Consider the following 16,872-nt stretch of genomic DNA (forward strand, 5'->3'; position numbering starts at 1 on the left):
ATTATTCTAGAAACCACTCTCTTTACCATGTTTTAGGAGTGTTATCCACCACATACAATCCAATCTCTGGAGACAGGAGATAAATTATGAATCCTTATTTTCAGATCAGAAAGTTGGGGGTAAATAGAGGCTAAATGATTTTTCAAGATCCCTCAAGCATTTGGTAGTATAGTTTGTTTTATAATGAAAGATCTTATGACAGATATCCAGATAAGAAACTTTTCCCCTTCCTTTCAGCCCCCAAAAGTGCTTTCAAAATTGGATCCAACAAGGAAAAGAATATATACCCCAATTCTCTTATGCAATCTGCCTTTTGCTTGGTAACGTGAGATGAGTTTGACTATCTATAATCAGTGCGTAACAAGTCATCCAGATAAGCTAGTAAGATATAAGGTCTTGTATTGAGCCCTAAAAAGTGCTTACCACCTTATTTTTTTTATAGCTGTACGATTCTGTGACCGTGTAATCTGATCAAGCCAGACCGCTGCCACCACTGCTCTGTCTGTGCTATGTAAGTGACGGCCATATTTCTCCTGAGCTGGGCTTGGCCACTGATGGTTGCCTAGACAACAAAATGACTGATCCTAACATGTAACTATACCTAGATAAGAGCATTTCCTTTCAATCATAATAAGCATATGCCAAAACCCCTCACACGGTTGATGATGATTCAAGCTACTCTAAAGATAAGTAAGAGAAGTAAGACCACATTTTAAAAATAAACATTTTATTTGTGGACAATTTTAGACTTGCAGATTTTTTGTGAAGATAGTTCTTACATGTCTCACACCCAGTTTCCCTTGTTGTTAACATCTTATATTTGTATGGTACATTTGTTACAATTAATGAACTAACACTGGTACATTATTTTTAACTGAAGTCTACATTTAGATTTCCTCAGTTTTTCCATAATGTCCTTTATCTCTTTCAGGATCCCATCCAGGATACCACATTACATTTAATAGTAATGTCTCATCTCCTTAACTTCTCTTAGCTGTGGCAGTTTCCCAGACTTGTTTTTGATAACCTTGACAGTTTTTAGGATTAATGGTCAAGTAGTTGTAGAGTGTCCCTTGATTCAGATTTGTTTGATGCTTTCCTCATCATTGTTAGACTGGGGTAATATGATTTGGGGAGGAAGATCATAGAGTAAGGTGCCATTCTCATTACATCATATTAAGGGTACCTATAAACATGACTTATCACTGAAATGTTAATTTTGATCATCTGGCTGAGGTAGTTTGTCAGGTTTCAACACTGTAAAGTTGTTCTTCCTTTCTATGCTTTACTCTTTGAAAGGAAGTCACTATGCACAGCCAACACTAAAGGAATGGGAAGTTATGCCCTCCATCCTTGAAGGTGGAGTATCTACCCAAATTATTTCAAGTTATTTTGCTTGGGACATTTATCTCTTCTCTTCATTTATTTATCTATTCAATCACTTATTTATATCAGTATGAAAGCATAAATATTCATTTTATATTTTGCATTATAACCCGATGCTACTTTTTTGTTGCCCAAATTGTTCCAGCTTCATAAACCCCATTTTTATGTTGATACATGTAATCTTCATGCCTTTTCTCTTGAGTACTTATTCCACCCATATTTTTCTTACCCTTGATTCAGATAGAGGCTATAGCCATATATTTTCTTCTGTATTTTTATTAGACTAAGCATTAAATAAAATGATAGGAGACATAATAGACCTGTATTAATAATCTGGAGTTTCCAATCCCTTTGAAAGGTTGGACTTATAGGCATGTAACTTGCTGCTGGCATGATCCCATAAAGTGTTGTTGTGATTACCTCATCCTAGGAATAACTGAGGGCCACAGTTTTGGAGTCACTATAGTGGAAATCTGAGAATGGGTGTATTGGAACCATGTAAAAATACTGGTGAAACCTTGAGTTTAATCATGAGATGTTGCTTCATTTCCATAGCCTCACTTATCACACTATATTTTGTCCCCTTCGTAGGTGTGTGTTAAAAATGGATCATCACTGCCCTTGGTATGTCTGTTTGGTTCATTTCTTTTCTCTAAAAGGGTCAAAGTTGCTGAATTATATGCACTTTTCTAAGCACAGTTGTCACATGCCTGTTTCTGCTGCTATAATTCACTGGGTTTTATATTTCTATAGGGGACAGGGGATGGGTAACATTTAAAATGAAGAAAAAATATAACACCAAAGGTATGATAGTGAATTCCTGGAGTTACAAAGCTGATGGTCTCCTATTCATTACTTTAGCAATTGAGCTTAGTAATGAAATACAGCACAAACATTTCTCCTTTTAACACTACACAATTCAGCTCTCTTTCTAGCTGGCTTGATGTTTGAAATATTCTAGAATGTTAAATTCAGCAATTTTCCAAGTTTTGTATATCAGACCCAGCAGGCCAGTCTGAAATCACCTAACTACAAAAAGAACATGCCATAACTGTACCAGATGTAGCTGCTAAAACCGTAATACATTTTTAGCAACCAGGATCCAGGTTTGCTTGGATGTGCCAGGATCTAGTCCAGAGCTATTAGGTAGGCCAGGTGTTGCTGTGCCTGTAAATGAAAGAAGAAACAAGTGAGACATGAACTTGTTTTTTCCAGTCTGTTCTTATTAAGGGACTTCTATCTCTATTGGGTTTTTACACAACACATAATGAAGCAGCAGAACTAGCATGATTCCATTGCCTAGTTCACTTATATATCACTGTGCTCTCAATCAAGAGGTCCTGATTTCAAATTAGTTTTTCTTTTTTTTTAGGGTTAATAACTGCATTGGATTTTCCAACTACAAATTCTTCCTTCAATTCTTAGCTTACTCTGTTCTCTACTGCCTGTACATTGCTACAACAGTCTTCAGCTATTTCATCAAATACTGGAGAGTAAGTTAAAAAATATCCTGAAGGGTCCCCCTAGAACAAATGCACACCCACTCCAACTTGTGACATTGTTCACCCTCTATCTTTTTACATTTTTAAATAGCTAATAATACTGTTGAAGTAAATGAAAGAGAAGGCACTAAAAACAGGTTTTCCATATTGAATACTCTGAGATTTAGGAAGCTGTTATTTACAGATTCTAGCAAAACAAGTTTCTGTCATACATGAGAATCTTGCTAAGGCCTTCAGGAACCTAATCTCTTGACTCCTACTGATTCTTTACAATGTATTTCTCCAGCTGAGTTTTAAAGATCCACTTCTTACCAGTTATAGATTTGAAAAATGTTGAAACTAATTTTAAATCCCTAGTTTCCTAAGAAAAAGGCTAACAGATCACTCCCCTGTTGTTAGAAAATACTTCCTAATTCCCTATTCAAAGGAGAGTTGCAGAATTCCTACTGTACAGAAAGATATACTGACTAATCTTCACATAACGGGGAGGGGTTTTTTTGTTTTGTTTTTAACTTTGTTTGACAAACACTAGGTTAGCAATTAGGAGAATGGAGATCGAATACTGGATCGCTTACCTGCTTCACTGGCTCATTGCCAAGATCAAATGAAGCAGATGTTGAAAGTGCTTTACCTTTCAAAATGTGATTCAAATAATTATACTGAAATCTCAAAAAAGTTATTTCATCCACTTGAAGATATAAATTATATCCAACTACTTCCAAAACAGAAAAACAAACTTAAGGCAGATTTTTTTATTTACAAATGTGTACAAGGTCTAGCAGAAGTATAGTGAAATATGTTCTTTTTAAATGTCATACTAGTGGACCCCAGGAGATATCCCTTCCCCACAACTCCAGTACAATTACTAAGACATCCATGATGAAGACTGTCCAAACTGAACCTGAATATCAAAAGGCAGATGTGGACAGAGCTACTAGTTATTAGGGATTGCACAAAAGCTTATATAACATGAATATCTCACCTCAAATGGAGACATAAAGCCATAGAGAAAGAACATGAATTCAGTGACCAGAATATAGATTATAATAAACTGAAGAAAAAAAGGAGAAGGATAAGGCAATAGGAACCTAAATAGCCAAGAATATTTAAATTATTAATCAGTGCATTGATCCCTAGTAATATAGAAAAGATAGTGTAGAAAATTATAGTGACGTGTGTTTTCCATTTCCCTTTCAACTTGCTGAATCAGTTCAGATATTTAATAACCTTAGGAATAAGGAATTATATAATAGATGTCATAATCATCAACTCAGGGATACAAACAAAACTATGCAGAAGTAAAACTTTTTCATAAATTTTCTATAAATATAAAATGCTTCATCATCTCTTCCTTTGTCCATTTCCACAGCACAGGATTATTGTAAGTTACAATAATTTTAAAATATATTATAAAATCCACATACTGAGCTACTACCCTGAATGTAAAGAAAATCTGCTATGTCCCATCAGCAGGGAAAGTGTTGGCCTTGGTCTTCACTACAGACCTTTCTTGGTGCTTAACACAGTAGGCTACTGTTTAGGAACCACTTTTTACCCTCGTAACAAAATAAACAATATTGCATTTCACACATTTTGCCTTTAGCCCACCTAGTCAACCAATGATCAACTATCACAATGCCAGCCAGGTGTCATGTGCTTTTTTCATTCTTGAAAGATATTTGGATATGAATTAATCATCAGAAATGTGCCAGTATTCACAAGTAATACCAAGAGTGAACATAACCTTGTTCTCTTTATATTCCCTCATGTTTTTTTCTCCACAGTAGGCTAGCTCATGCCTCACAGATCAGAGGCAAGGAAATGTGTCCTGGCTTGCCCTAAAATGAAAAGGGCATTGACAGTTCAGAGAAATGCTTCTTTGCAGTCTCGTTAGCCAGATAACACTTTAATGTAGTTTGGGATGGCTTTCTCAGTTTAAGTTGAATATCCCCTTAAAATAAAAAGTAAACACTGCCATGTATTTTGAAAGCCATGTATCAAGGAGACAAGCTGTGCTCCTATCAATCGCAACCTTCATTTGTATGGTACTTTACAGTTTTTGAAGCACTTTTATACCTCTTATCTCGTCTGATCCTTACCACAACCTTGTGAAGTAGGCAGAGCATGAATTATTAGTCTTATTCAAAGATGATAAAAACTGAGGCTCATAGTAGTTTAGTGACTTGTCTATGATCACCCAGCTTGTAAATTTCAAAGTTAGGACTTTCACCTAAGTCTGACCCTAAGCCCCGTGAACTTACACACTGTACTATGTCCTACTGCCCATTATGGCTCTGCTGTGGAGAGCTCTAGCTCCATGGGAATAAAGATTTCAGAAGACCAACAGATTATTTATCTCTTCTCTATATTAAACAATAGCTACTTTGATAAGAGATTGATCTTTTCCTTATGCAAAAAATAGTAATACATTCCTCACATATTGGGCCATGGATCTCCTCACAGAGCTATGAATTATTTTAGAATCAGGAAAATAGCATTATTCTGCCAGTATTCATCTGATCTCTCTCTGATGGCTATTACTTTGAGTGATTTAGCTTGGTTATCTCCTGAGAAGGTATTTTTGAACATAGGGCTATCACCCTCTTCTAGCAAAAAAAAAAAAGTTTAAGAACTCTATCAAGGGACAACACAGTAGATATGCTTTGGCAGACAGAAGAATGTTCTTTAAGAGTAATTGGGCAGGGTGAGGGAAGAGACGTCAGCTCAGCCAGACAGACTGTGGACTGACTTTGTATCAGTCCCTCTTGTCCAGCCATTTTCTACTACCCATTTATATGTGAAAAAATAAGCAGTAAAATAAATGTGAGCTTTAAAATATTTTTAAAACATTCTTTAAAAACTAAAGATTGTGAAAGCAAAAACACAGTCAAGGCAAAACCCACTGCAAAGCAATATATGGAGTTTTTTCTGTAAGTTCAAAATAAAACAAAAACCAATCTAATTCAGTTTAGGTGCTTAGGCCAAGAATTTGTAGAGGGATCATTTCAAACAAGAGAGTTTCAGGTAAATATTCTTGAAGGTTGAAGTTCTTGAGGTAGCTCTTTTCTGGGCTGCTCTGTCCCTATGCAATTTTCACTTGGACCCCCACTCAGCTGGCAGCATCTGACTGGCTGAAGATAACGGGAAGCATCCTTGTCTTCATCCTTCAGTATACAACCTGGAAGATTCCCAATATTTCCATACATAAAAATGAATAAAAATATTATCTCAGAGAAGAAAAAAATCTGTACTATCTGAACTTGCCAAGTGTTGAAAAGCCTTAACTTTCTCCTTCCAAATTGGAGTAGAACTAGATCACTCAGAAGTTAAGGTCCACTTAAGAATCACATTTAACTTTATTACTAGAGAGAAATTGGAAATATTTCAAAGTGATTCATCACACTGAAACAATAATTATCACAGGGAAGGAGGAAATAAATAATAGTCATTCCCCCAACTGTTCACACCAAAATTGAAAATGTTTTCTAAGATTCTCTTCAGAAGATAAATGTTACATGCTGCTCATGTTACAGAACTTTATAACATTCATTCTGGTCTAGGCTGCATGTCGGAAAAAAAGGCTGGTGCCACATGGAAAATAAGATGTCCTAGATAACTATAAAAATCTTTAGCCACCTACTTTTACAGTTGCCTGTAAAAATTCTGCTTGATTTTTACTGTCTAAACAGCTGTTTCACAGGAGGTAATATATCAGCACATTCTACTTCAGCTATAAAAAACAACCACACAAAATCTACAACAACTTTAAAATCAGGTTATGACTTATGGGTAGGACATTTTAAAATTCTACCTATATGTTTTAACTTCTTACATACGTCACCATGACATTTTCAACATACACATGCCCGAGGAAACATGATATATAAAGAATTCCAGAATAACTTACCCTGAGACAAGAGGATAAGGCATATGAGTTCAAGATCTCAAACTAAATTGACTACAAGCTCTGAGAGGTTGCATACTAATTATGGCCCAAGAATAACCTTTTCACATGACCTTTTATAATTGGTATCTAATATACTCTATTTTACACTGAACCTCACTTAAGCAAGGATCCATTTTAGGCTTTGTAGAGTGAGAGCACACTCACAGGTATCATCATTAACAGAAAGAACCATATTATAAAAATTTTACAGAATCTATTTTTTAAATTATAGCTAGACACTTTATACATGTGAAAAACTACTAACCTATATATTTTTTAAAACTAGCCATCCCTTTTCCACGTTAATCTTTTGCTTGTTTATTATTTCTTTTCTAGGGGGAATTACCCAGTGTTCGCTCTAAGTTCCATGTCCTTTTTCTTCTCTTTGTGGCCTGCATGTTTTTTGTCAGCCTTGTGATTCTCTTTGGTTACCATTGTTGGCTTGTCAGCAGAAACAAAACCACCTTAGGTAAGACTTAATACTAAGATTAGGAAAAAACATATTAATGTGTATCATAAGGACCTGTGGATTGTTCCCAAGTAAAACTTCTAGTGAAGCATTTTAGCTGCATGACATCTCTCTACCCCCAAACTGAGACAGATAAAAATACATTTTACCAAAATAGAAAGGCATAGTGAATGAAGCTTATAGGCTAATTATGAGAATATTTTTTAATGAAACCCCACACAGAAACAAAAATTGCCATTGTTCTTTATAGTGCATACTGGGTAATAGCTCCCAAGGTTAATAGCTCAGAAGATTTCTAAAAGGTGTTCACATGAGGAAATTAAAGAAAGAATCAGTACAGAAGGGGATGTCAGAAGGGAGAAGTAAAGGTTGATAAAGACAGTAGGATCTAATTTATTATGCACATCTAAAACCAGAGCCCTGAGAAAAAATCCAAACCAACCACAACAAGATTCCAAAAGTCTTGAGAAACAAAAAAAAATCAGTAATATCTGTAATCATCAAGGGGCTGTTTAGGTGCTGTGGGAATGAGATAAACACATTAAACAAATGATTCTCTAGAAAATAAGTAAAATAAATGAACATATTTTCTGTCAGTTACTCTATAGGCTGTTATTTGGAAAACTATATTTCTGATGGATTCCAGTACATTTTATTTCATCTATGATGAAATAAGTATTTACATTGTGTACAAATCAGTACATGAGGAGTGAGGACAAAGTGTCCAAGTTTTGAATGTTGAATGTTTAGCTAGGATAGATTTGAGAAAAGTTTAGTGCAAAAGCTACTACACTTTGGGAATTTATTTGCTAATAATGCTAAGAAAGTATTTGCAATCTATTGGCCATGCATGATGGTTCACTCCTATAATCCCAGTACTTTGGGAGGCCAAGGCAGGAGAATCACTTGAGCTGAGGAGTTTGAGACCAGCCTGGGTAACATAACAAAACCCCATCTCTACAAATAAAAATAAAAATAATTAGCTGGGCGACTATTCACAATAGCAAAGCCATGGAATCAGCCTAAAGGTCCATCAATGGCAAACTAGATAAAGAAAATGTGGTACATATACACCATGGAATGCTACACAGCCATAACAAAGAATGAGATCCTGTCCTTTGTAGCAACACAAATGAAGCTTGAAGCCATTATCCTAAGTGAACTAACTCAGGAACAGAAAATCAAATACTTCATGTTCTCACTTATAAGTGGGGGCTAAAGACTGAGTACACATAAACACAAAGGATGGAACAACAGACACTGGGGCCTATTTGAGGGAGGAATATAGGAGGAGGGAAGGGTTCAGAAAAATAAAAATTCACTCGGGTACTATGCTTAGTACCTGGGTGGCAAACACCAAACCCTCAAGTCACAAATTTACCTCTATAACAAACTTGTACATTACCCTGAACCTAAAATAATAGTTACAATATTTTTAAAATAATAATCATTAGCTGGGTGTGGTGGCATGTGCCTGTGGCTGCAGCTTCTCGGTAAGCTGAGATGGGAAGATTGATTGACCCTGGCCAGAAGTTTAGAGCTGCAGTGAGCTAAGATTGTGCCACTGCACTCTAGCCTGGGTGACAGAGCAAGATCCTGTATCTATTAAAAAAAAATAAAGTATTTGCACCCATTTTCTTAACCAAATATATATGTAGCCCCTAGTTGCTAGGATGGTAGATTAGCACATTTGGCTTAGAGATCAGCTACAAAGTGGAAAACCACTAAAAGCTTCATGATAACAGAATCTGAAAACAAAGAACAAATGAGAAATAGTCAGATGCAGCCAGAGTCCAACAGTGAAATCATTTACTTAATGGGATAAATGTGTGTCTAAAAATAATGTTCTCTAACATGGTCCCATTCCTTACAGTCTTTGAAGTGATTATGGCTCACCAATTGACATTTTATCTGAAGTAAAACTCAGTTTCTTACATTGCAGGCTTCAGCATGAACACTTTCATTTTTGAAATGTTTCAAAACCAAATCAATGTTATTACCATCTCTTTATGTCATTATTTTCTTCCAGCTCTAAAGACGGTAACCATTCAGTTGTTGTTGCCACTTAGATTCAAATAAAGTGCTGTTAAATCTGTTCCTATACTCTGAATTCAGCAGTACAAAATACATACTACCCCCATGGCTGCTTAATTATTTTTACCACCATGTGTTTCCCCTGTCTTTTAAAAAGAGAGTTCTAATTCTTTATATGCAGTAACAAGCTTAGTTTGTGTTAAGTGATTAAACTGGTTTTTACTAAGTAATTTAGCAATATCTAAAAATTGCTAATCAATATTAGCAATTAAAAATTGCTAATCAATATCTGTGCTACCATAGCAAAAAGATATGATAGAACCAAGTCACATACATGGAGAAATGTAAAATCATGACTATGCTGAAATATGTTTCTTTATTGTTTTCTTCCTCTTTTCTTCAACTCTCCTGCCTTGCCTTAGAGGCCTTCTGCACTCCAGTGTTTACAAGTGGCCCAGAGAAAAATGGGTTCAACCTTGGCTTCATCAAGAATATCCAGCAGGTGTTTGGAGATAAGAAGAAGTTCTGGTTAATACCTATTGGTTCCAGGTGAGTAATATTACCACTGGAAGAAGTTAGTACTGGACCATGCCTTAAACCAGCAAATTCAATTTTGATTGTAGTATGCAGCAGGTATCAGTCCAATGTGAAACTCTATTCCCCAAGTTCTTCATTTCTAGGTTAGTAAAGACAAATAAAGAGGTGAGGGTCTGATAAAATAGATATTCTCATGCTTACTTTGTGGCAGTGTGCAGTGGCACTACCAATCTTTTATAACTGAATTTGGTAATATCTATCAAAAAACAAGAATCTACATGTCCAGCATCCCAGTAATTCCATTTCTGGGAATTGAATCTACCCTAAAGACAGAGACAAACTGTGCACAAAAATGTCCATCACAGCATTATTTGTAGCCAATAATTAGGAAACAACCTAAATATCCAAAAATATGGGAATGGATAAATAAATGTGTGTGTGTGTGTGTGTGTGTGTGTGTGTATATATATATATATACTGGATGGAATATTACACAATCAAAAGTAATGGTTATAAAGACTATGTCACAAAAGGGAAAGTGCTTACTATATTTTAAGTGGAAAATGAAAAATCCAGTACACTGTGATTAAAAACATAAGTATATATGGAAGAAAAACAGCAGAAGAGAAATATACCAAAAAATGTTAAAAATAGTACTATATTTTAAGTGAAAAATGAAAAATTCAATACACTGTGATTAAAAACATAAATATATATAGAAGAAAAACAGCAGAAGAGAAATATACCAAAAAATGTTAAAAGTGGTAAGGGCAATAGTCTTAGAAATTACTTATCTTTTCTCCATTTTACATATTTTGTGGTTAATACTAATTTTATGAATAAAACATATAAAAAGCAAGAACAAAGATTAATTTGAGGTTATAGGTAATTCTTTATTATTATACTTTAAGTTCTGGGGTACATGTGCAGAACATGCAGGTTTGTTACATAGGTATGCACATGCCATGGTGGTATGCTGCACCCATTAACCCATCATCTACTTTAAGTATTTCTCCTAGTGCTATCCCTCCCCTAGCTCCCCAACCCCCGACAGGCCCCGGTGTGTGATGTTCCCCTCCCTATGTCCAAGTGTTCTCATTGATCAACTCCCACTTATGAGTGAGAACATGCTGTGTTTGGTTTTCTGTCCTTGTGTTAGTTTGCTGAGAATGATGGTTTTCAGCTTCATCCACGTCCCTGCAAAGGACATGAACTCATTTTTTTGTGATTACATAGTATTCCATAGTGTATATGTGCCACATTTTCTTTATCCAGTCTATCATTGATGAGCATTTGGGTTGCTTCCAAGTCTTTGCTATTGTGAACAGTGCCGTAATAAACATATGTGTGCATGTGTCTTTATGGTAGAATGATTTCTAATCCTTTGGGTATATACCCAGTAATGGGATTGCTGGGTCAAATGGTATTCTCATTCTAGATCCTTGAGGAATTGCCACACTGTCTTCCACAATGGTTGAACTAATTTACACTCCCACCAACAGTGTAAAAGTGTTCCCATTTCTCCACATCCTCACCAGCATCTGTTGTTTCCTGATTTTTTAATGATTGCCATTCTAACTGGCATGAGATTGTATCTCATTGTGGTTTTGATTTGCATTTCTCTAATGACCAGTGATAATGAGCTTTTTATAATAAGTTTGTTGGCCACATAAATATCTTCTCTTGAGAAGTGTTTGTTCATATCCTTCACCCACTTTTTGATGGGGTTGTTTAATTTTTTCTTGTAAGTATGTTTCCGTTATTTATAGATTCTGGATATTAGCCCTTTGTCAGATGGATAGATTGCAAAAATTTTCTCCCATTCTATGGGTTGCCTATTCACTCTGATGATAGTTTCCTTTGCTGTGCAGAAACTCTTTAGTATAATCAGATCCCATTTGCCAATTTTGGCTTTTGTTGCCATTGCTTTTGATGTTTTGTTCATGAAGTCTCTGCCCATGTCTATGTCCTGAATGGTATTGCCTAGGTTTTCTTCTAAGATTTTTATGGTTTTATGTCTTATATTTAAGTCTTTAATCCATCTTGAGTTAATTTTTGTATAAGGTGTAATGAAGGGATCCAGTTTCAGCTTTCTGCATATGGCTAGCCAGTTTTCCCAACACCATTTGTTAAATAGGAAATCCTTTCCCCATTGCTTGTTTTTGTCAGGTTTGTCAAAGATAAGATGGTTGTAGATGTGTGACATTATTTCTCAGGGCTCTGTTCTGTTCCATTGGTCTATATATCTGTCTTGGTATCAGTAGCATGCTACTTTTGTTACTGTCACCTTGTAGTACAGTTTAATTTGAGGTTATAGGTAATTCTTAGAACTGCAACCATTATGCAGGGAAAGTAGCGGATGAGAAATAAACAGTCAAGCTTGTGTTCTGTGAATGACTTTGTGAACCAGATTGAACCACCATCAACAAAACTAATTCTGGAGCAGAGCTTGCTTTTAGCCTTCTTGCAGCCCCCTTTCGGTCCCCTCCTTAGACAGGGATACATTCATGTTCACTTAGTTGAGGAAACTTTGTTGGGGGTAGGGTGGTAATTATGGAAAACTTCTGCTTGATTGATTGCCTTGATACTTCCTGTGTAGCAGTTAGTATTTTACAGACTCATTTATTTCAGAGATGTGGTGTATCCAACTAACCTGTCTATAAAGCACAAGGCAAAACTATGTCAGTGGGTAATATTGATTAATAACTGTTACCAGGTATTACCTATACCCTATTCACATACTCACATACACAAATATACACACATCATCACCACATCAAAGGGAGGTGTAAAATGAGTCTTCTCTGGAATAAAGAACAAAACCAAAAATCAAGGCCCATTCATTTATAATCAGTATACTTACATTCTCTTTAGAGTGCTATCAATAAAATCTGTCAACTTTCAATTTACCATATACGTGAACAGGAGAAAAGGCATAGATAACATCAAAAGTCATTCAGACTCAAAGGTGGAGTGCATTCAGATACCTAAACTGAATGTTCAAACTGTAACCTCTTCTAGCTGGGGCCAGCTCAGTTCCCTCCAATGCATCCCATCTGTTAGTGGACAGAAATTAACCAGGGAGTTGACCCTAGCTTACCACAGGTAGCCACAAAGCGAGACCCCACATGTGGATAATTGCCCCCAAAATCTGCAGTCTAGAGATGGCTCACTCTGGCTCTTTCCCCTAGTTCCTAATAACCTTTCTGCCGTGCAAACCAAATAAATAACAGTGCATTCAGGCATTGTCTTTCACCAATTCACATCAGCTTACCTCCACTGTATTCAATGTTTCAGAGATGGTCATCTTTCTTGAAAACTTAGAATCAAAGCAGTAAGATAATGGGATATAAATTTGTATCGTCATCATTAAGTGATAGGTATGAAGCTTGCTGTGTGTGCATATTGCTATACTGGGCATTTTGGGAACCAAACTACAGAGTTGCTTACAAACAAGAAGTTAACACTGATGCAGACACACAAGTAAGATATGGAAATCGAGAGCAATATAGCAACTAAATGATGCTATTGTAAGAGTCCATTCCGCCACGGCTTTAGACAATAAGACTAAATATGCCTAAGAACCTCCCTCTTGTTTTTAAGAGGATTATAACCTTCACAAAAGTCTATGTCAGCTGCAATAGCTCACTGCCTTTCTTTTCCCACCAGCCCTGGTGATGGACACTCCTTCCCTATGAGGTCTATGAATGAGTCACAGAACCCACTGCTAGCAAATGAAGAACCCTGGGAAGACAATGAGGATGACAACCAAGGTAAGTTGGGTCAAAGACTATGAAGTCCACGTTAATACAACCAATGTAATGTGGTGAATAAATAGTAAATAGTGAGTAAATCCAGAAAGATTTTATAAACATGTCAACCTCATAAGTGTCCTCTGGATGGAGGAGAGCAAGTGTGGCCAGATTTGTTTAGTAACCATGGGAAATTTAGATAAGATTAGATTGCAGCTTGGGAGGTTCCTTACCAGCTTTGTGATTCCGTGATTTATATCACCAGTCAGATATACATCTGGATATATATGGATTTCTAAACAATCCTGCTGGGTAGTCACTTGTAGTGCTTTGCTTGAATGTGGAGTTCAGTTTAATCAATGGGCAACAATTCACCTTTCTCCATCCTCCTTCATTCACATTGGTTAAATTTTCTTTAAAATCGTATGCTCAGTCTCTTTTTAGAATGGTTTAAATACACTAAAAACTAAAAGATAGTAATGGGACAAGCCTACACATGCATGTAGTCTACTTTTCTAAAAGGAAGAGGGGCAAAGGAAAATAAGTTCCAACTTTCTACTACCAGGTCACTGGGTCATCCTAAGGCATTTTGTAAAGAGTTAAAAGTTGAGTTCTCATGTAATGTATCCCCATTGCCAGCCCTATTCCTTGTCTCCACCTGTTGCTGTGCCTACTTTTGTGCCTCCAACATATACTTATGTTGCTAATACCAGCCATTAGAGAGTCATTTTGGCTACTGTTCCCAATAATGCAGTAGCTGGCAGCAATTTTGAGTAGGAATTTGTAGTGGCTATCACAAACCGTACCTGGGGTGAAGGAGGCTAAATGAGGACATGGAAAAGCATTGAAGTGGGAGCAGCAGTGGAGAGCAAGCCTTTCAAATTTTTTACCCACTTGGATTATCCAGGCCCTGATTACCAGGAAATCTAGTTTTAGAGAAAAGCATGTTACTAGGTCCAAGGAATACAAAATAGCCACAAATCCATAGATAAAAAAGAAAACAGTTATTGCCCATCCCAAAGAACTTACAACAAGGGCAACTCCCTTACTTCCTCCTGCTGACTGTTGGAAAATTGACTATATTTTGACCTATCTTCCTTCAGTCTTCAGTCTTTCTGAACTGACTTTTATTTACGGCAGTCACAAGTTATAACAACTCTTATTTTGGTATTAAAACTAAACTCTAATAGAAGCCAAATACTTATCAGGTCTTTACCTGGTTTGAAATAATTCACAATGGAAAAAGCTATTTATATCTGACCTTTGTGTTGGCAAGTGGAATACTTTAAATGTAGATACAGCACCACATCATAAAGAGGTTATGTTTTGAAGCAGTCTCCAATTCCAGACCTTTTCAAAAATATTCAACCATTAAAAAATTAGTATGTTATTTTATAGTTTACAAAGTGCTTTCCTATACTTTTTCTTCATATCCTTTGACCCTCACAACTTTCAGGTTAGATAGGCAGTGTTATTAATAGCATCCCCATTTTATAATTAAGAAACTAAAATTGAGAGATGTTAATCTCACATGTCAAGGTATCTTGATTCCAAATCCTAGGTTTTTTCCACTACAATGCTATATCTCTCTTTTGGACAAGTACATATGAGACACAGTGCTGTAATTGCATGCCATTTAGTTATCTGAAGTGTTCAGCTGCTTCTTATATAATCATAAAATCATAAACTGTAAGGTGCCTTTAGCTTTAGCAAGACCACTATGCCATCTTAGATAGCTGGGTTTCTTTTTTTTTAAGTTCATTGAAGGATCCACAATCCTCCTTTGTAACCCATTCTAGTATCTAATGCAAGTTCTCATGCTGTATTCTTTGTTAGGTTGGTTCTATGCTATCTTCAGTTGTTCCCATTTTCTGTGCATAACTGTCATATACAAACAGTTCTTACACTTTTAACAACTTAGATTCCTAGGAAAGATGCTATAAGTTGAAATTACATGTGTGTATTGAACTTAATTTCGTTTAGGAATCAAGTGGAATTTTTATTCCTAGCCCAAAATACAACATTTCATTTAGCATAAATGTACTCGTACAGCCAGGCGCTGTAGCTCATGCTTGTAATCCCAGCACTTTGGGAGGCTGAGGCGGGCGGATCACCTGAGGTCAGAAGTTCAAGACCAGCCTGGCCAACATGGCAAAACCCCATCTCTACTAAAAAAGTACAAAAAAAATTAGCCAGGTCTGGTGACACACACCTGTAATCCTAGCTACTTGGGAGGCTGACACAGGAGAATCACTTGAACCCGTGAGACGGAGGTTATAGTGAGCCGAGATTGTGCCACTGCACTCCAGCCTGGGCAACAGAGTGAGACTCCATCTCAAAAGAAAAAAAAATGTACATTGCATAATGTAAAACAAACATTTGGCCAGGCACAGTGGCTCACGCCTGTAATCCCAGCACTTTGGGAGGCCAAGGCAGGCAGATCACGAGGTCAGGAGATCAAGACCGTCCTGGCTAACACGGTGAAACCCCATCTCTACTAAAAATACAAAAAAAAAAAAAAAAAAAAAAAAAGCCGGATGTGGTGGCGGACACCTGTACTCCCAGCTACTCGGGAGGCTGAGGCAGGAGAATGGCCTGAACCCAGGAGGCAGAACTTGGCAGTGAGCCGAGATCACACCACTGCACTCCAGCCTGTGCGACAGAGTGAGACTGTGTGACAGAGCGAGACTGTGTCTCAAAAAAAAAAAAAAAAAAAAAAAAAGATAAAATATGCTAACAATAACCTGTTAGGTACAAATGTAATATCACAGTCAGGAACTACATAAAGCCTTTGTGATCTTTGAGATCCCAGCCTTATATTAGCACAGCAAATTATAAGGTAAAGAAACACCTTTATGAAATCAAGGGATTTAAATAGGCTTCTCTGATGTCATTTTTGAAAATAAAAGGTTTAATTAATGCACAAATGTATAGAAAATGCTTAAATACCCAGTGTATAGATCCATGTAGTCTTCTGAGGAGATTTAACAGGCATCTTTTTAAAGACTTTTGAGTCTTGGGGCTATATTTTAGCTTCTTGAGGAAATGATCCAAAGATATCTGTTATATTACCGCTTTTGCTCATTATAAATTTTCCTGTAGCTTACATAATAAAAATTAAAGATTACAGTATAATTCTTTCTGCTGTATTCAAATTGGGATCCATTTTCTTAAAATTGGATGGGTGGCATCTATGGCTCTACCTAAGTATCATGAATAATAAGTTGGGTATGATTGTCAGGGTGA

At 36.4% G+C, this 16,872-nt stretch overlaps 1 protein-coding gene across 1 annotated transcript in view; it reads left to right on the forward strand.

Annotated features, from left to right (window-relative positions):
* ZDHHC15 (zinc finger DHHC-type palmitoyltransferase 15) overlaps window positions 1-16,872 on the forward strand; it is a 159,443-nt gene that overhangs the window by 90,282 nt on the left and 52,289 nt on the right. The window contains 7 exon segments of the mRNA XM_033201252.1: window positions 443-457; window positions 460-511; window positions 1,978-2,010; window positions 2,759-2,879; window positions 7,171-7,303; window positions 9,760-9,886; window positions 13,544-13,647. Of these exon segments, the coding sequence (XP_033057143.1) occupies window positions 443-457; window positions 460-511; window positions 1,978-2,010; window positions 2,759-2,879; window positions 7,171-7,303; window positions 9,760-9,886; window positions 13,544-13,647 (585 nt within the window).

Source organism: Trachypithecus francoisi, unplaced genomic scaffold, assembly GCF_009764315.1.
Source record: "Trachypithecus francoisi isolate TF-2019V2 unplaced genomic scaffold, Tfra_2.0 Lachesis_group6, whole genome shotgun sequence".
Classification (NCBI taxonomy): Eukaryota; Metazoa; Chordata; class Mammalia; order Primates; family Cercopithecidae; genus Trachypithecus; species Trachypithecus francoisi.